The sequence below is a fragment of the Typopeltis vanoorti genome, chromosome 13 (genome assembly GCF_054136105.1).
Source record: "Typopeltis vanoorti isolate ZY-2024b chromosome 13, IOZ_Tvanoo_1.0, whole genome shotgun sequence".
Lineage (NCBI taxonomy): Eukaryota > Metazoa > Arthropoda > Arachnida > Uropygi > Thelyphonidae > Typopeltis > Typopeltis vanoorti.
In genome coordinates, this window is record NC_143561.1 from 16,900,616 (window position 1) to 16,922,575 (window position 21,960).

Here is a 21,960-nt window from a genome sequence, read left to right on the forward strand (position 1 = left end):
GTATTACTGTAATTCTGCTGGAAGTTGCAGGATACTTTGATACATTTGAGAGTGAAATCAGCAAGTTATTCTTGCCTCAGTAGCCCATAATGCAAAGCACATTCCATTTCAGGCCAGGAAACAAAGTTTGCATGTCAAGTATCTTCATGACTAGTCATGAAGATGCCTAACGCACAAACTTTGTTTGCTTACAGAGTAATTGGTTTAAGTATAATTAGTTAGTTTGCATTGGAACAGATGGAGCAGGTAACATTCTGGGGAAAAAATAATAGGCTAGTGGCAAAATTAAACAGAAACATGTCTGAATCCGGCTGTTTTAAATTCTACTAAAGATGTTCCTTTTGTTGTTGAAATTGAAACAGTAGTAAAAAAATTATATACCTTTTACCAGAATTCACCAAAAAGACTAAAAGAATTGTGAAAATAGAAGACATGTTATTACGAACAAAAAATCCTAAGTTCAGCTATTGGCATTCAGTAAGGTGAGTGTCTAATAGAATGGGGCATCGATTGCATTGCTGACAACTACTTGCAATGTCAATGCATCATCATCAAATGCCTGCCATGTACCCTCAAGGCTAATCTTTCCTCGTCCATTCTGTTTAAGTGACCATACCACCTGAGATTAGCTCTACTAACGCATTCTGTATGGTGACAATGTCAAGTTCTTTCCTAATATCCTCGTTTTTAATATGATATTGCCATTGATGTCATCTGTTCACGCCTCTAATCTTTCTCTGGACTCTCATATCTGTGATCTCTAGTCTTATGCATATGAAGGAAATAGGTAGTGGAAAAGGGAATGATGTTGCAACATCAAAAGGCTTATTCAAGAAAATCAAGACATAGTAGTATGCAATGTTGAACAAAAAATCTAATAGATGAAGGAATAATGTATTTAAATTTACCTGATCTGAAGATCTAGAAGATTTTGGGAAAGAAGAAAGTAAGTAAAAAGGAAGTAAGTCCAGTGGTTTTGCTCTGACATTGCATTATATAATTATATAATAAATATAATATATTTGTTATATATACATACAGAGCTAAGCTACTTGATCTAAATATATCCAAATAGTTGGTTATGGTCAATTAACTTTGTACAATTTGACTATTAAGGCCATAACCTGCTATGCTAGTCATTGCATATGTTTCCTATCCAGTTTTTTAGGGTGGAAAATGCTAAAACTTTCATATAAGACCGGCTATATCACCTCATCATCAAATTCCTGAAATGCACCCTCAAGAGGTGTACATGATAGTACCACATGAAAAAGAATAACTTCCTATCCACCATTTTCCTCCAATATTATCAGATCTTATAATTTTGTCTTCTAAGGCACTTTTTTACTGTGTTAATCCACCTAGATCTTGGTCTTCTTCTGAGTGTTTTTCCTTGCAAAAAATACTTGTTTTGTTAATCTTTCCTCTCTCATTCTGTTTAAGTGACCATATACAACCTCAGATTAGCTCTCCTAACACATTCCTGAATACTAACAATGTGAAGTTCTTCCCTAATATCTTCATTTTTAATATGATACTGCCATTCCTATTTACTCCCAATCTTTGTCAGAACTTGCATGGTCTTTAGTCTTTGATCAATTATTTTATTTCTAACCCAACTCTCAGATCAATAAGTTAAAATTGGATTCTAAATCTAATAATTCTAGTATATATCTTGTTTTGTGTTTTGACTAATTTCTCTCTCATTCCACATAAATTTATTACGTTGACTTCTTGCCATACCAGTTTTATCAATTCTGTTGTCTATTTCATTATTTAATTCACCATCTTCACTAAAAGGTATGCTAAAATAACTGTTTACTTGTTCTGTAGTTTCTACAGTTCAGAATGCAGTTAATGTTTTCATTGTTTTGTTTGTATTCACTGTCATTTTATTTTTAGTATTATAAAAAATTATAAACTTTTTTTTATAATACTAAAAAATTTTAGTATTATAAAAAAAAATACTAAATTTATTACAGCTGCTATTCAAATTATCCAGGGAATCCTGCAGACTTGTACTGAATTTATTTAGACGTACGACATCATCTGCATAGAGTAAATGGCTGAGATTAACATCTGCAATTTTAATATCAGGTTTAATACCACTTTTCTTCATAATGTGATCTGCGTAGATGATGAAAAACAGTGGACATAATTGTGTACCCATGTCACACACCTGATTTAACATCACACCATCTTCTGTACGCTTTCATCCTCTAATTCTAACTGCTTACAACTCAAATATAAACTAAGTATTACTTGATATAATGTCCCATTTACACTATATGACTGCAGCATTTTGAACTTTTCTCTTGCCACCTTGTCATATACCTTTTCCAGATCTACAAAATTTAAATACAGATTCTTTGTATGTTATTTTATGTTTTTTTTGTTAATAATTGTCATGAAAGGAAAATTTGATAACTTGATCTTGACAAATGATTTTCGGCCTGAACTCAACTTTCTTCTCCAAGCTTCTCTTCCACAAATTTTCTTATCCTTTTCTCAAATATATTGACATATATTTTACTGCCAGTAAGGAAGTTTCAATGTAATTCTCACATTAAGTTTTATTTCTTTTTTTTTATAGATGGATATTATGAGAGCTATACTCAGATCATCTAGAATTTAACCCTCTGACCATTCTTTCTGAATTATTCAGTGTAGCCTTCTTTACCTCCATATTTAAATATCATCTATTTAACTGCCTGTCCACATTTCAGTTTTTTGAGGCTTTTTTTCTACTTCAAATATGAATGACTAATGATTGTATTGCTGTTGAGTGTTTTCTACCACCATACTGTCAGTGCTTGTTTCATTTAGCAGACTTTCAGAGCAATTACTCTAGATATCTTGAATATCTGTCTTCAGTTCATGTTACCTTTATCATCTCTGATTCCTTTTACAGTACCTCCATTTATAAGCTTTTTCAACAACCTCTAGAATATTTTGCCATCTTTTGGATATTTATTTTCTATATTCTTATTCTTCCCATGACTTTTTTTTAGCTAGTTTTACACTGTGCTTTATTTTCTTACATTTTTCTTGGTATTCTTTAAGAGCACAAGCTCTTAAAGATGGAGATTCAGTGGCCAACCCCCCCAAAAAACATTATTTGATTCAGCCAGAGAGGCATGTTGTGAGGATGTCTGCAAAGATAGAAAAAACAGAACTCCATGGTAATTTCCTTACTTGCCAGGAAATTTCAACATACTTTCTTCTTTTCCTTGACTATCTTTTTAACTTTCTGAGTTCACCATGGAGTTCTGTTTTTTCTATCTTTGCAGACATCCTCACAACATGCCTCTCTGACTGAATCAAGTAATGTTTTTTGGGGGGTTTGCCACTGAATCTCCATGTTTTGGTTCTTTTTTTTTTCAAGAACTCTTCTTCAAGGAAAAATGAAACTCCGTCATTTCTTTTCTTGAATAATGTTTGTATATTTTAGTCTACAATTCACCTTCAAAATTTGTTTGAAGACTTTCTTAGTCACTCTTCTTTTCAGTAAAAAATTCAGTTTTATCCTGCTCATTGCTATCAACAATGTTTTTTCACTTTTCTTATTTTTTGCCTTCTCTTTCCATGTGAATATGTGCACATTTTATCTTGAAACATAGTGTTAGTAATAACTAGTCCATGTTCTGAACTGAAATCCAGCAGGTACTTACCATTATTATTAGCTTTTCTCTTCTCCAAATTTTTAATTTTTCCAACACATTTCTATATGTCTTAATCATTTTCTACTCTCTACTGTTTAAAACTCCATAAAAGGACCAACTTTTCCTTTTTCGTTGTGTCAGCTTCCTTCTCTAAAGCCTTGAAAAATGTCTTCACTTCTTCCTTAGTTGAACTTTCTGTGGGACAATAGGCACAATTAGTTATTGTGCCTATGGTAATTAATTAGTAACTCCTATTATACTGATCTGGTACTTAACCAATTCTTCTGCTAGTTCCATTTCTTTTCCATTAATGCTTTTTATGCTGATGGTTCCAATCTTAAACTCTAATGTTGAGTTGGGATTTGTTCTAGTAGCTGACTTTCCACTGTTCTTCCTTTTTCATGACCAAAACAATAGATCTCCATTGTTTTCATCAGATAACTATCATTTTTCATTATGATTTACACTATTAAGAATGCAGTTTGGTCAGCTAAATCCCATCCTCATTTGTTCAGTATCCAGGTGGATATCTAACAGAGTGCACCATGGGAAGATGAGGATTGGACATTAGGTCAAAAGCCCTGGTTGGGTCTCTGCATTCCTTAAAAGGCTATGTGAAGGTCTCCTTGTTATCCAGCTTTGATCCTTCAGGACTTTGCTAACTTACCTTTATTTCTAAAATCTTTAAAATGATCCATTCATCCTAGTCAAGTGATTCCTCTTTCAACCCTCTAATTTGATTATGGTTTTTTTCTTTGCAGCAAACTTATATCTCTGGTTGAGAAACTGTGACTTTTGGCAATAAGGCACTTAATACCAAATTACTTTTTTTGGAATTTATTGATTTATTTTTTTAATAAATAGAAGAAAATACTAAACAAAAAAAAAATCCTAAAAAATTAATTTGGTATTAAGTGCCTTATTGCCAAAAGGCACACTGTTTCCTCACCAAAAATATAAGTTAACTGCAGAGAAAAAATCACATGATATTGAGAACTAAGAAAGAGAAAAGGTATCCAATGAAAGTGATTGCCAAATCCAAGAAGTGATGCAATATTGTACTTGACATGCATTGACTGTTTTTATAGTAGTTACTCATTCGAAAGAAATTGACTGTTACTGAGTATTTATTTAAAAATATAAAAAGGTGAAATATTTGTAAATATATCACCTTTTTATATTTTTAACCAAATTTCTTTGTTCTGTAGCACTTATTAATTCTACAGAACCTATACTTTTCACAGAAAACTGTGTTACTACCTATTGAAAACAGAATTTTCAATAGAATTCTACCGTTTTTAATTTATTTGACGACCTAAAATAGAAATAAAATCTGAAATCATAAGTTTTGCTTTTAAATAATTGAACACCAGCACTCAGCTTAAACTGTCTCTTATGGCTTATGTTTCTGGCCCACTTACTTTCTAGCAAGTGCTCCAGAAACACACCATAAGACTCATAATCATTGCATCACATTTGAACTCAAGTCTTTCAATAAGAGCTTTGCTACTGCGACATGCTATGGAAACAATCATCTTCAATTCATCAGACAATTTAAATATATTTGATTTCTGATGTGACAATAAAATTTCCTTAAAGTATTCCACCATGGCTTATAACTAAGCCATGGTGGAATACTGTATAACTAATCATCTTTACTAATCACACAGATGAATGACTATGCAAAACATGTTCATATATGATATTAGTCATGTCCCTGTTTTAAAAAGGAAACTTACAAAGTAATGTTGAGCTACTGAGTTTGCAAGGTGGATAACAATCATCCTAGTGAAGATACTGGCATGACAGAAGTGAATAGAGTCTGGTGTGAGAACAGAGGTTGAAGAATTGAAGGTACTTAGTATATTGCAGAATCTGAATGCAGATACACCTGTGGGTGTATCTGCATTCAGATACACCCACAAGCCAATATCACCTGTGGGATGTGATATTGGCTTGTGTTTTATGAGTATGTGCAGGGTAACTGCCAGTGCCATTAACTGAGCACTAATAGTGGAATTAGAGCAAAATAATTCCTTTGCATAAAGGAGGGTCTAAATCTGTGCTAACAAATTATAGACCAATTAGGATCTGAGGAGAGGTGATAAAAGTTGGTCAAAAAGAATTCAGGAATGGATTGATAAGAATATGATATTCTATGAGGGCCAGCATGGCTTTGTGAAGGATCAGTCATGCCATAGTAATCTACTAACTTTTTATAATATAGTAACAACCAAGTTGGATATTGGGAATGGCTACATGATGATACTGCTGTATTTTGCAGAAGCATTTGACAGGACACCACATGGAACTCAGTTACACAAACCGCAACAAATGGGGATGGATAGGAAACAGGTGATATGGATAAAAGCATGGTGATGGATAGATACCAAAAAATAGTATATGGAGAAGCAGAATCCAGGAAAAGGCAGGTGACTAGTGGTATGCTGCAAGGCTCTCTGCTTGAACCACTGCTGTTTCATTTTTACATAAATGAGATGGAAAATAATTTGAACGACAATTTCGTCATCTCGGTTGTTTTGCTGATAATGCTAAGTTTGGTAGGGTAATACTTAATCAAGGTGATATAGATAGGATGATTTAAATTGCAGGATGATTTAAATAGGCTGACAGTATGGGCAAAACATAATGGATGTCATTTTAGTGTGGAAAAGTGTAAAGTTATGCATTTTGGGATACAAAGATTACAAGCTGTGTGCCTCATTGAGGGAACTGTACTTCAACGATTTGGGATATTGTTAAAGTATCCAGGGTCACCGGATTACTTGGTTATTGAAGAACACACTGACAAGCAGAGATAAGGGAGTTATCATTCCTCTTTATAAACCCTTGATATGATAACATCTGGATTACTGTGCTCAGGTCTGGTCAACTTGGTTTTAGGGATGAGGAAGTGGTGGAGAGGATCCAGAGGTGAGTGACCAAGATGGTGAGCAGTCTGTGGAATGCTCCCTATGAGAATAGATTCAGGGTTTGTGGATTGCAAAAGTTGGTTGATAGGCAAAAAAAAAAAAAAAATGGGGAAGATACGATAGAAACATTTAAGTTATTTAAAAAGCTTTTAATCAAATTGATGCAGAGAAAATGTTTCAGCACTTGGCTAGAGGGAGCACAACAAGAGGTCATCCCTGGAAGTTGGGTAAGAGTGTGGTTAACAAGAGCATGAGGATTAGATATTTTGCTTGGAGTGTGGTGAATGAGTTGCCTGAGTGAGTGCTTTGTCTGTTGTACCTTTCAAGGAAAAGTATGATAGATATTGTGTTGATAGTTTAGGTCTCCCACAGTGGGTTTTAGGACTCTATGGAGATGGCCATGGAATAATAATAAAAATAATAGCAATATATCTGGAAATGAACATGTGCGTTAATTTTTTTCCAATTTTGTTTCATTGTGAGAAGTATTTTCTGTATTTATATATGAAGTTTAGTGTTTAAGAGCATTTCATGTTAACTACTTGGAGCTTCTCGATTGCTTGAATTACAAACAGAAATGGAATAAATGTAACAGCCATATTATTGATAAGGGGAACTCTATTTTTAGATACTCCCATTGGAAAACAGTATGGAAACCCCTGAGGATTTTGGAGGTTTAACAGGAGTCTTAAACACAGGAATGGTGATTGTGGCATGTCTCTATACTGCTGTCGGATTTTACGGCTATCTTTGCTATGGAAGTGATGTTAAGGGCAGCATTACTCTCAACCTTCCACCAGGATGGTATGTTGCTGTTCATGTTTAATTTAATATAAGAACAATCTTAGTAAACACATCCAATTTTTCAGATTACCCAATATCCATGCAGAAATATTTAGAAAGAGGTATACCATGTATGCCATTGATAATTCTGTTCATAAGTGCACTTTTATGACTTGCATTATTCACCATTGATTGCAGTGCTTACTTTCAAAAGTGTAGTTTTTGACATATCAGAAATGTTGCTTTCAAAATTTTTTGTGCTTAAATGAATTATTCCAGATCAGACTAAATTTAATCAATTACATTATTGTGATATGATATAGCAAAAGTTTTTTTTTTTATCAGCCCTACACAAGAGGTTGCAAAACTTGTACTACACCAATACTGTGTATGAAAAAATTCTTGACTTCTAAATTAAAAGTTGCACAAGATTCATTTATAAGATAATAAACTGGCTGATATTAACATTATTCTTAAAATATCGTTGTGTCACCATCATTTCCTGCATTCACATAAAACTTAGCAGTTTCTTTATCATTCATGTCATTATCTCCCTTCCCTTTTGTTAGTTTTTTGAGAATTCATAATTTAAATATCATGCCACCATATCTGATCATTTAACCAGTTATATAATTAAATAACATGACATTTTGTTTATGCATAATCAAATAGTTTTTTTGCAAACCATAATCAGTGATGGATGATTAATGAATTGGATTTGTAGAAAAAAATATTGTTAAATATCATCTAGTATTAAAACATTTACCTTGCTATCAGAATGCTATAATCCTGTTGATTGCCATTAATGATTTCATTGTTGCTTGCTTATGACTGAAATGGCTTATATGTTTATTTATTATATTTAAATGTAAGTATTTATTGAAAAAAAAATTAAATATAGAAGAAATACATATGATGAATGATAGTGCATAAAGCATTTTTTTAAATTTACTTGGAATGGACAACTTCATTATGAGCTCTTTGTATAGTTTGAAATAAATGTTTTGGTCTACACACTCCAATATATCCTGAAATACTTTTTCTGATTTGATTTTCAACTCTCATAGTAAAGTTTTTTTATAAGACTGCCTAAAGTGTATTCTTTAGGCAGTCCTATAAAAAATAAATTTAAGGGTATTGCCAGGAAATTATCTCTTTCTCCCCAGCCTCTTTGGAAAATTGGGTATCTATCCAATGTTTGTTGCACAGCATTATGAGATTGTCCCTTCCAGTTGGAAAATTGATGTCAGAGCATTCCTCAGTCTCTAGAAGAGCATAATTTTCTAGCATTATGAAAGAGAAAGAGAGAGAGAGGAAGTATACTGCAAAGAAAAATGGGCCTAGCATTATTGTATTTTTAAGTGTGCACATTCACTTTAGGAAATTACTTTCAGAAATTATTATCTAAAAATTTAATGGTAAGCTAGAATCCTGATTAACAATTTCTGCCTTCACTTATACAAATATCCTTACCTGTCAAACACACAATCATCTTTTCATCATGATCGTCTCCATCATCTAGCATATATGTATCATAATATAGTAGCATAACTTAAGTCACTCTTACACGCACGCAGTTTTCCACCATTCTTCCCATCATAAGCTAGTTCCCCAACTCTCGGTATTGTTACCAAATGCATTCAAATGCAGCGATTAATGTTGGTCACTTATGGATACAATTAATAGTGTGATGATTGATTATTTAGGTAGGTCTTAAATGAATGGCTGATTATTTCATTAAAAATAATTTCTCTAATTACTTCAGGTTTAGTGAATCGGTTCGACTGATGTTTGCAATAGCAATATTCTTCTCTTATGGCCTCCAGATGTATGTTCCTCTCCAAATCATTTGGCCGTGGTTTGAAGGAAAACTTCATTTGAAGGAAAAGCTTACACCACTCAGAAAACGCTTTGTTGAATATGCTTTCAGGGCCACTATGGTAACTTTTACATGTGAGTTGATTTTTTATTAAATAATCCAATATTAAATAGTTAATTACAAATTAAAAAGAAATTAGAATAAAGTTAAAAATATTTTATTGATTTTCCATTATTTGAATGAAACATTCTGCATACATAGGCAATAAACAGGACATTTTTGGTGTTTGTTTTCATTGTATATTTCAGTAGTCAGTCTTTTTCATACAACTGCAAAATAATTGCAATGCATTAATTAAAGTGAGCAAAATCAGTAGATGAATAAAATACACAAATTTAGTTAAACTGCATCCAACAAACATATAAGATATGATAAAAGTTCAATGTCTTTTAAAGCTATGACATCTGATTTATTATTGCACATGGCATTTCATTTGCCATGCATTTGTTCTGTTAGATTGAAGAGCAATCATGATCAGTGCCAGCACTAGGGTCTTTGCCGCCTGTATGCAAATTCTATCTAAGTGCCCCTGTAACTATCAGGGCGTGTGTGGTTCTTTTACGATAATAAAAATTTAAATTATTTGAAATTTCTTAAATAAATTTTGACAGAACAGCCACATGTTGAATCATTAAATGTAATAAACCGGGGGTGTTGACTAGGCAGGATAATCGTTAAAAACCCGAATATTCAAAAAATTCTTAAAATTTAAAGCAAATTTTGATAAAACCACTTCACTTTAATCGTTGAATATGATGATACAGGGATTATAGCCTTCTCACCGATCCGAATTGCTAACAAAATTAAAATGAATTTTAATTAAAGTTAAAATTTATTTGAACTAAAGTTTAAAAAATTCTTGCATTTTACTAAATTTTTAGTAAGTTGTAAAAAAATTTTTTAATAATTTTTATAAGTGGAACTATCTTTTAGGAAAATAAAAGAAACTCAAGATAGATGAGAAAATAATAAAAGAATTCAGAAATAATTAGAATATTTAATATAATTATTCGAAAAATAAAATCTTCACAGAATAACAGAAGATAAATTAAATTACATAAATATACTTGAAATTTTTTAAATTAAAATTCTGTGGTTTTTGATTTCATATTCACAAAATTAGAAATAATGGTCTTAACATCTAGTTCCGCACATATATCATTGTCAATAGTAGCTATTAACACCAAACTAACAAGCCTATTTTGTGACATACTTGTTCTTAAGTAGGTTTTAATCAATTTCAACTTGGAAAATAGATGTTCTCCACTCACTACACTAAAAGGTAAGGTTAATAGTATTCTTAAAGCAATTGAAAAGTTAGGGAAAGATAAATTATTGGACACAATAAAATTAAGAATATCGAAAGAGTTTCGAATATTTAAATTATTCTTCCGAAAAATATCCCGGAAAGCACATAACTTGTCATATAGTTCTATTGCATTTACGTCTTTATTGTCGCAGTCCTTCAAGAGAATCTCTAAATCGTCACAATTTTTTTCGTAAATCTTCTTTGTTAATTTGTAGTAATCTATACAAGAAATTGAAATTATTATATGTTTTTAGTTGTTCAAAACGTTCTATTAATGAACACATTGCAACGTCTAGAAGTGTATAAAATACATTCACTCTAATTTATCTTCTGGCGATTGTGGCGTTTCGTAATGATGCTCGTAGTCAAATTGTCGTGTCTTCTTTCGTCGTCGAACTTCCGTACCAGTTTTAAATTCTTGTTCTCCTTCTACCTATTCTTTTGCCATTTTTAGAACTTCTTTAAAATTTGTATCTGATCGATACTGTTGTAAGAATATTTTTAAGTTTTCAATAGATTCTAAAGCAAGTGTAATGTTCATATCTTGAAGTTAATGTTCATGTCTTGAAGCATTTTACTCACAGTGTTTGTTCTGTTAAATCATGCCAAGTTATAAAAGAGCAAATAAATTTGTAGTCCTTTATTTTAGCACATAAGGTTTGTGCTTCATGCTGAGTTTATTAAAATTTTCATTATTTAAAATTTCAAAAAGTGCATTGTAAATTTCTCCTAACTGATATCGTAGAGGGCGGGTTGCATTAATTTTACTTTCCCATCGTGTTTCTGATGGCTATTTCAATGTTAAATTTTTTTGCGAACTTTAAAAGGGTTGCCCAATGTTTGTAAGAGAATGAAAAGAAATTGTATATTTCTTGAATAAATGCAAAGAAACTAATTGTATCTGCATTCACTTTGGCTGCATCGTTAATGATTAAATTTAGAGTATGTGCAGCACATGGCATGTAAAAAGCTTGAGGATTTTTGTTCAAAAGCAAATTATGGAGTCCATATTTTTTCCCTTTCATATTTGCCCCATTGTCATACCCTTGACCTCGCATGTCTTCAATGGGAATGTTCCATTTTTCCAGTTGTTCCATTATTGTTGCACATAAATCACGTTTTGTGGAATCTGATATATCTCCAAAACCTAAAAAGTTTTCCCTGATCTTGACAATTCCATTGTCACAGGAAATAAAGCGAATAATAATGGTCATTTGTTCTGCTCTACTTGCATCAGTTGTGCAGTGTAAAATTATGGAATAATATTTAGATTTTCGAATTGATACTAAAATTGTATCCCTGATTGCATTACTTAAAGTTTCCAATATTTCATTTCGACTGTCTTTATTCAAATAGTGTACTGTGTTGTTTCGTTGTAGGGCCCTTTCAACATGATTTTCCATAAGGGGATCAAACATAGCAAACAGTTCGACTAATTTTAAAAAATTGCCGTTATTCCTTTCATATAATTTATCAGGTGATCCGCGAAAAGCTAAATTTTGGCTACCAAGGAATTTTATAATTTCAATCAAGCGTTCTAAAAGGCTTGTCCAATGTTTCTTTTCCATTTCATACATGCTTTGAGTCTGGCAATCAATAGTAGTTTTGTTTTTTAAATTTTTATCAAGTTCCATCCATTTTAAGAAATTTTTCATGTGAGTTAAAACTAGTCTCATGTCTATGCAAAGTTATACTTACATTTCTCCAATCGTGATAACCTTCTACAAGACTACTTGATTCAGTAGGTGCAAAAAGTTTGCAACAAAAGCAAAAAACAATTTAAAATTTTTGAATAAATGAGCCATTTCTTGGCACGAGCTGCTCGTTTTCCATTGTTCTATTATAATATGTGTTGCCAAATGTACGACCATATGTATCTTTAGGATATATTATATTTTTCTTTTGAACAGGCCCCATTTCAATTAAAACAACTCCAAATTTTGCATTAATATTTCCCCATTCACCTGGATCTTCTAAATTTACAGAGACTAACAATGTGTTAGTTTTATGGTCAACTACAACTAAATCTTCTCCTAACTGTTTTTCACTCAAATCATGCATCATGTTATTTTGTTCAGTAGTTGCAATAGTACTTTCATGAAAACTAGATGATGTGCATGGTTCGTCAACTCTGATTTCTGATTACAATCTACATCAGAATATATTAATATTTTAACAAATGTATTAAGAGCCCCAGTTTGTTTCTTAATATCTGCTTCTTTCGCAGCATGACACTTACGATTTTGTGCACTGGGTAACTACTTTTTTTTAAATTTTTGATTCCATTTCTATTTTATATCCACAAGAAATTATTACACAACGTGACACAGAGATGAAATAATAGTCCTCACTGTGCTACTGTCAGTAGCCTACTGAGATGCGTACCATATGACTGGTTTACCTAGCAACAAATGTTTTGTATGAAAATTCGTTTCTGCGCATGTTCACCATTTCACTTTAGATAGACTGCAGTAGACACAACATTCTGTAGGCAAGCGTCTGCTCTCGCTGCAAAATTGTAAACAGCTGGCTGATCAAAGAGGCAGCAATATACAATTTTTAAAAAAATTTTTTTCAGTGTATCCGGCCTTATTTATTTTAATATTGATCATTCTAAGAATTTTTTGTTTTTATGATAAAAATTTGTTTCTTAAAAATTAACTTATGAACTGTGCCCCTTCGTGGCCGCGCCCACATGCACCGCATGCTCTGCATGCCTGCTTCCGCCGGCCCTGATCATGATTATCTACTGCAATGTGAAACCTCTTTTATAACCCATAGACTTTAAGTAAAGTCTATGGGTTATCATTCCACTTAACTATTTTTTTCTCTCCCTAACTTTAAACATCCTGTCTTGTTTGGCCAAAGTATGAAATATGACATTGGCTAGTTATTTCATATACACTTATATACTTGAATGCTCATTACCAAGGATATGGAAGCATTTTGAATGAATGGACTGTTCTTATATGATTAATAGGTTTGAATTCCTTCTTGTTACATTTACTTTTTAATGAGGGGGAATGTGGATAGAGCAGCATAAAGTTTTTCTGTCTTTTATTATAACCATTTATACAGACTATGTCTTTAATAACCTCAAGAAACCTTTTATTAATGCTTATGAATAACTAAAGTAACTACAGCAAATGTGAACATTGGTGTTCAAAACAAGACTTGATAGTTTTTTAAATAACTATTAGTAAAAATTAATAATTAATTTTTATTTTTTATATTAATGAATATTTATTAATATTATTTTTATTTATGAATAAAATTATTTCTGTAGACTAAAATACACAAACATTATTCAATAAAAAATGAAAGAGCTTGAGAACAGGAACCAAACCTTGGAGATTCAGTGGCAAATCCTGAAGAAAACATTGATTGATTGAGCCAGAGAGACATGTGGTGAAGTTGTCTGCAAGGATAGAAAAATCAGAAAAATTAGGTGCATGAACTCCATGGTGGACACAGGAAGTTAAAGAAGGCAGTGAAGGAAAAGAAGAAAGCAAATCAAAAATTCTTGGCGAATAAGTCAGCTTGTACTCTTAGAGAATACAGAGACAAATGTAAGAAAGCGAAACACTATGTAAAACTATACAAAAGTCATGGGAGGACTTTGGCAAGAACATAGAAAATAAATATCAAGAAGGTGGCAAGATATTCTGGAGGTTGTTGAAACAGCTCAGAAATGAAGGAAAGAGTGCTGTAAAAGGAATTAGAGATGATAAAGGTGACATGCAAACTGAAGAGAAAAAGACATCGTTGATGTATGGAGTAATTACCTTGAAAAAAATTGCTAAATAAAACAAGCAGTGATAATAGCACAGTGGTAAAAAACACTCAACAGTTGTGCAATCAGGAATGCATATCCATACTTGAAGTAGAAAAAGCCTGAAATGTGGAAAGACAGTAGGAGTAGATGATATTCGACCAGAAATGCTCAAGTATGGAGGTATAAACGTCTTATAGTGGCTGCACTGCATAGTTCAGAAGGCCTGGACAGAGGGAAGAATTCCAGATGATTGGAGTAGAGCTCTCATAGTATTCAAATACAAAAAAGGAAAATAAAACTGAATATGATAATTAAGAGGTGTTTCCCTACTCAGTGTTCCTGGTAAGATTTATGCAAGTATAGTTGAGAAAAGGTGAGAAGGATTGTGGAAGGGAAGCTTGGTGGAGAACAAGCTGGATTCAGACCAAATAGAGGCTGTCAAGATCAGATTTTCACTTTACAACAAATAGTTGAGAAATCATGGGAATATAACAAAGATCTGTATTTAAGTTTTGTAGTCTGGAAAAGGCATATGACAAGGTGCCAAGAGAAAAACTATTCTAAACACTACAGTTGTAAGGTGTCAGTGAGGCATTATATCAAGCAATACTATGTCTTTATTTGAGTTCTAAGTCAGCAGTTAGATGAAGATGGTTGAATGATAAATCTAGTGTCAGACAAGGATGTACATTATCCTCTCTGTTATTCATTATCTATATGGATCACATTATGAAGGAAAGTGATATTAAACTTGATATCAAAATTGGAAATGTTAATCTCAGCTTTTTACTTTATGTGGATGATGCTATACTACTAAATAAATCCAGTACAAGTCTGCAAGATTCTCTGACTAAATTGAATAACTGTTATAATGGATATGGTATGAAGGTCAGCAATAACAAGACAAAGACAATTAAAATAGACAAAAGCATTGAAAATATCAATTGCATTTGGAATGGAGAACCTATAGAACAAGTAAAACATTTCAGCTATTTAGGCACTATTTTTAGTGAAGGTGGTAAATTAAATATGGAAATAGTCACCAGAATCAACAAAACTTGTATGGTAGGAAGTCAATTGAATAGATTATATGGACTAAGAGAGAAATTAGTCAAAAGTAAATTAGCTGTATACAAGACAGTGTTCAAACCAATTTTAACTTATGGATCTGAGAGCTGGGTTAGAAATAAAACACTTGACCAAAGACTAGAGACTGCAGATATGAGAGTCCTGAGAAAGATTAGGTGCATGAACAGATGGCATCAGTGGCAATATCATATAAAAAACAAGGGTATTAGGAACGAACTTGACATTATTAGCATTCAGGAATGTGTTAGCAGAGCTAATCTCAGGTGGTATGGTCACTTAAACAGAATGGATGAGGAAATATTAGCAAAGCAAGTGTTCTCTGCCAGGTTGGCAGGAAAATGACCTAGAGGAAAACCAAGATATAGGTGGATTGATACAGTAAAAAGTGCCTTAGAAGACAGAAATATAGGATCTGATAATAGTCTTGACGGGTAACAGATTGATTTGGAGGAAAATTGTAGATAGGTAGTTAGTGGTGATGTAAATTTTTTATGGAGTACTTTCATATCCTGTACACCTCTTGAGGGTATGTCGGAATTTGATGATGATGATATTTCTATAAATATTTATTAAAAATAACTCAATAAAATAAACTCTTCTGCCTACTGCTTATTAGGCCTTACAGAGCTGACTTGAGCTCTTCTAAATCGTACCTGTCCCAAGGATAATGTGACTAGCCCTATGCCTCCCAGTATATCCTATGACTATATCTTGTGTGTTCACAAATCCCCCTCATTGTCATTAATGTAAAATTAAACTGCAGTCCAAAATCAGTTTTGTTATGAACTACTTTCACCTGCCTTTCTCTTGAATCTTCTCTGCCATCTTTGAAATGTCTGTCAGCTACCTTCTTATTCATGTCATCTCATTTGCTCAATTAATATAATAAATTGCTATGCAGTGTCCTGTCAAAGTTGCATTTGCTGAGTTTAGGAATATTGGTGTGTAGTTATTTATTTGTGTAATTCAGCTATCACTATTATAGAAAGTGAGTAGGTTGCTAAGGCAGGATTACTTCAGAAAGCCATGCTGTTTCTCTCTACGGTATTATATTTCTGTTCACCCATTTCTTAACTACTTTTCTTATATCTTGACTGCCAATTTATCCCTAAACTAGAGAGGGAAATGCACCTTATCAAGGTTCTTGTTTAGTTTGTTTTAAGACCATCACTTTTTTTTAGTGTTTTATAGATATTTTCTTTTTTTTTTTTTTAGTTTTTGGTATGTATATTTACATTAGATAAACTGTTAATTTATTATACTGATAGCCTTATTTTGCTTCACTTGTACACAGTATTACTCTGCTTAATATTATTATTATTTTTTGCAGTTGTTTTGGCTATAGCAATTCCTGATTTAGATTCCATCATTTCGCTTGTTGGAGCACTTGCTAGTAGTTCTTTGGCTCTTATTTTTCCTCCTTTGATACAGATCTTCACTTGTTGGGGCACTGATATAAGTAAGTTTAAATTTTATTAATGTTTTGACAGAAATGTATCCTATATTTCTTCTGATTAGTAATTAAAAGTGAATAAAGAATATTTGAAGTTGAATGTTTGATGCATTTTAAATAACATTTTTTCTTCTATATCCAAAGTTACAAATGTAAAGAATGTTACTTTCCAAGTAAATATGATCATTTATTAAACACTGCAATACTTGGGATTCCTAAAACATTATGCAAGAAAATACTGAAATATTTCTCACAATCTCTATGTGATATGTTTTAGTTTTGTTCAGTTAATCTGATGATTAGACTTATACATCCATGAAAAAAGAAATCAGTAACTTTTATTTCGTTACCATCTTAATTATAGCTGTTAACAATAAATTGGACATTGTTTTAACAAAAACAGTTATGCAATGACTTCCTAGCATGCCTTTGCTGGTCTGGTTGGCCGAATCGTTAGCATATCTGCTCTCCAACCAACAGGTGTGGTTTTGAATCCTGTCATGGACATGGATGTTTGTGATTGTCTTTAGATGGTAGATGAATTTCATTGCCCAGTGTGAGACCACCTACCTGCTTATTGGAGGTTTGAAGCGGTTTGAAAAAGGTTCATGTTTGGTCTCTAGAGCAGGGTTTCTGGCCTACGTAAAAAATAAATAAAAAACAAATATGTGTGTGTGTGTGTGTGTGTGTGTGTGTGTATATGTATACACACACACATATACACACACACACACATTCTTGGACTGTGCAAAGCTATACATAATGGTGAATAAATTCTTCAATTAAAAAATGGAGACACTGTATTATAGAGGCCAAGATAAGGAGAGAATCAGTGGAGTTGGATTCTTGATAAACAAAAAACTGAAGAACATAATAGAATTTGACAGTGTATCCTATCGAATAGCAAGTATTGTTGTTCAAATCTTAAAAAGATACACTCTTAAGATCATTCAAGTCTATGCGCTAACAATAAGTCATACTGACGAAGAAATTGAAGCCTTCTACTATGATGTATCCCAACTCTACAATAAAGGAAAACATCATTTCAGAATTATAATGGGAGACTTTAATGCTAGAATTGGTATACAACATTCAGATGAAGGCTCAATAGGAAATTTTGGTTATGGCATGAGAGATAACAGAGGAGCAAGGTTAATAAAATTTGCAGAAAAAGAAAACCTGTATATCATGAATTCCTTTTTCAAGAAAAAAACACATAGAAAGTGGACATGGAAAAGTCCAAATGGAAAGACTAGTGAAATTGACTTTATCCTCAGTAATAAGAAAAACATCTTTCAAGACTGCTCTGTTATGAACACCTTCAACATTGGAGACAATCGTATGGTACGCATTAAAATCCAAATAAACTGTCAAAAAGAAAGAAGAAAAATGTTTTGGAGATCAAAGCAAAACATAGATGTACACAAACTCAACATTAAAAAAGATATATTCCAACACAAACTAAACAATAGATTTAAACATCTTATTATAGATGACATTGCTGATCTATCAGAAAGTAATGACATTATTACCCAAAACCTTTTACAATGCTTGCTTGAAATAGCTGGTACTACAGAACAGAAACAAGACAAAATCTCTGAAGAAACAAAGCAGCTTATGAAGAAACGAAGAGAAATGAAACAGTCAATTAACCATCATCATCAACATCAAATTCCTGCCATGTACCTTCAAGTGGTGTACAGGATATGATAGTACCACATGAAAAAAATTACATCGTTACTAACTTCCTATCTACAATTTTCCTCCAAATCAGTCTGTTACTTGTCAAGACTCCAACATTATCTGTTAATTATTAACATTATATCATTAACAGTCAATTAACCTACAAAATAAAATTGAATACACTGAATTGTGCAAAACAATCAATAAACGTATCACTGAAGAAATAAGAAAATTCAATTGTAAATTCATACAACAAACAATTGAAAACTTGGATACTGAACAAACGATGATCGGCTGGCAATTTGAGATTTTGCCAGCCAAATTGTATTCTTATTGACTTAAACCAAAATTACAAAATGATGGTGCAACATGAAAAATTTCATGCTGGCTGGGGCATCGCCTGGTTAAACAAGGCCCCTGTTGTTTTCGCCAGGGAACCAGGGCAAACAGCAAAAAGTCAGCTACTGGAACAAATCTGAAAACACACCCCAACTCAACACCACCAAAGTTGAAGATTGGTACTATCAACATAAGAAGCCTGAATGGCAAAGAAATGGACAATGAGACTTATTGTGCCTATGGTCCCACAGAAGATTCTACTAAAGTAGAAGTGGAGGAATTTTTTGATGCTTTTGAAAAAGCAACTGACACAATGAAAAAGAAAAAGTTGGTCCTTGTTGGGAATCTAAATAGCAGAGTAGGAAATGATTGTCAGACATACAAAAAAAATTTGGAGAAAAGAGCAAAGCTAATAATAATGGCAAATACCTGTTGGATTTCTGCTCATGACATGGACTGGTTATTACTAACACCATGTTCCCACATAAAAATGTGCACAAATTCACATGGAGAGAAGAGGCAAGGAATAAGAAAAGTCTCATTGACTGTGTTATTGTTGATAGCGATGTTTTCTCCCTGGTGCAGTACACCAGGGAGAAAAGTACACAGAGGATTTGAAATTGGAAGTGATCACTATTTAGTTTGAGCAGGATAAAATTGAATTTCATATTGAAAAGAATAAGATGTAAGAAAGTTTTAAAGTGAATAAAAGTTGAGCAGCTCTCAGATGTCAACTGTAGACTAAAATACACAAAGATTATTGAAGAAAAAATGAAATAGTTTGAGAGCAGGAACCAGACCTTGAGGATTCAGTGGCAAGCCTTGAAGAAAACCCTGATTGATTCATCTAGAGAAGTATAGTGAGGTTGTCTGCAAGGATAGAAAAATCAGAACTCCATGGTGGAACATGAAGTTAAAAAGGCAGGGAAGGAAAAGAAGAAAGCATATCAAAAGTTCCTGGCAAACAAGTCAGCTTGTGCTCTTAGAAAATACAGAGATAAATGTGAGAAAGCTAAACACCGTGTAAAAGTAGCTAAACAAAAATCATTGGAGGACTTTGGCAAGAATATAGAAAATGAATATCAAGAAGGTGTCAAAATATTCTGGAGGTTGTTGAAGAAGCTTAGAAATTCAGTCAAGAGTGCTGTAAAACCCAGTGAGAGATGATAAAGGTGACATGAAAACGGGAGAAAAAGATATCCTTGAAGTATGGAGTAATTACTTCGAGAAATTGCTAAATGAAACAAGCAGTGATAGCACAGTGGTTAAAAACACTCAACAGGCATATAGTCAGGAATACATATCCATACTTGAAGGAAAAAAGACATCAAAGGCTTAAAATGTGAAAAGGCAGCAGGAGTAGATATTCGATATTCGACCAGAAATGCTGAAGTATGGTGGTATAAAAGTCTTGCAGTCGCTGCACTGCATAGTTCAGAAGCAATGGACAGAGGGACGAATTCCCGATGACTGGAATAGAGCTCTCATAGTACCCATATATAAAAAGGGAAATAAAACTGAATGTGAGAATTACAGAGGTATTTCCCTACTGGGTGTTCCTGGTAAGATATATGCAAGTATACTTGAGAAACGGTTGAGAAGAATTGTGGAGGGAAAGCTTGGTGAAGAACAAGCTGGATTCAGGCCAAATAGAGGCTGTCAGGATCAGATCTTCATTTACGACAAATAGTCGAGAAAGCATGGGAATATAACAAAGATCTGTATTTAAGGTTTGTCGATTTGGAAAAGGCATATGACAAGGTGCCAAGAGAGAAGCTATTCAATACGCTGCAGTTATATGGTGTCAAAGGGGCATTATATCAAGCAATACTTAGTCTTTAATTGAGTTGTAAGTCAGCAGTTAGAATTGAAGGAGGTACAGGAAGTTGGTTTAATGTCAAATCTGGTGTGAGACAAGGATGTACATTATCCCCTCTGTTATTCATTATCTATATGGATCACATTATGAAGGAAAGTGGTATTAAACATGATATCAAAATTGGAGATGTTAATGTCAGCTCTTTGCTTTATGCGGATGATGTTATACTTCTAAATAAATCTGCTACAAGTCTGCAAGATTCCCTGACTAAATCGAATAACTGTTGTAATAGATATGTATGATATGAAAATAGACAGAATCGTTGAAAATATCAACTGCATTGTGAACGAGAACCTGTGGAACAAGTAAAACATTTCAGGTACTTAGGCACGATTTTTAGTGAAGATGGTAAATTAAATATGGAAATAGACATCAGAATTAACAAAGCTGGTATGGTAGGAAGTCAATTGAATAAATTCATATGGATTAAGAGAAAAATTAGTCGGAACACTAAATTAGCTGTATGCAAGATGTTCAAACCAGTTTTAACTTATGGATCTGAGAGTTGGGTCAGAATTAAAACACTTGACCAAAGACTAGAGACCACAGATATGATAGTCCTGAATTAGATTAGAGGTGTGAACAGATGGCATCAATGGCAATATCATATTAAAAACGAGGATATTAGGAAAGAACTTGACATTGTTGGCATCCAGGAATGCATTAACACAGATAATCTCAGGCAGTATGGTCACTTAAACAGAATGGGAGAGGAAAGAGTAGCAAAACAAGTGTTCTTTGCCAGGTTGGCAGGAAAATGACCCAGCCAAGATATAGGTGGATTGATATGGTACAAAGTGCCTTAGACGATAGAAATATAAGCTCTAATAATGTTGGAGTCTTGACAAGTAACAGACTGATTTGGAGGAAAATTATAGATTGAAAGTTAGTAATGATGCAAATTTTTCATACAGTACTGTCATATCCTGTATACCCCTTGAGAGTGCATGGCAGAAATTTGATGATGATGAACAATTGAGAAAACCATATCTCAAAAAAGCCAAAGAGCAATTGATGAACAGCAACAAACAGATGGTTGCAATCAAACTACAAGATGGGACTATCACCAGAGATAGATATGCTATAGTAAAAAGTGTTGAAGAATTTTACTCAATATTATATCAGGATGACGAATTCAATGAAGAAGAAAACTACAACACAGCTAAGTACCACAGA

The 21,960-nt window shown here is 32.9% G+C and overlaps 1 protein-coding gene across 5 annotated transcripts in view; it reads left to right on the forward strand.

Moving 5' to 3' along the window:
- The window catches only part of LOC150099955 (proton-coupled amino acid transporter 1-like), a 183,531-nt gene that overhangs the window by 140,727 nt on the left and 20,844 nt on the right, over positions 1-21,960 (forward strand). For all 5 annotated transcript variants that reach the window (XM_090402517.1, XM_090402515.1, XM_090402514.1 and 2 more), the window contains 3 exons: positions 7,224-7,399; positions 9,144-9,331; positions 16,761-16,889. In XM_090402517.1, coding sequence (XP_090258643.1) covers positions 7,224-7,399; positions 9,144-9,331; positions 16,761-16,889 — 493 coding nt within the window. The remainder of the gene's footprint in view (positions 1-7,223; positions 7,400-9,143; positions 9,332-16,760; positions 16,890-21,960) is intronic.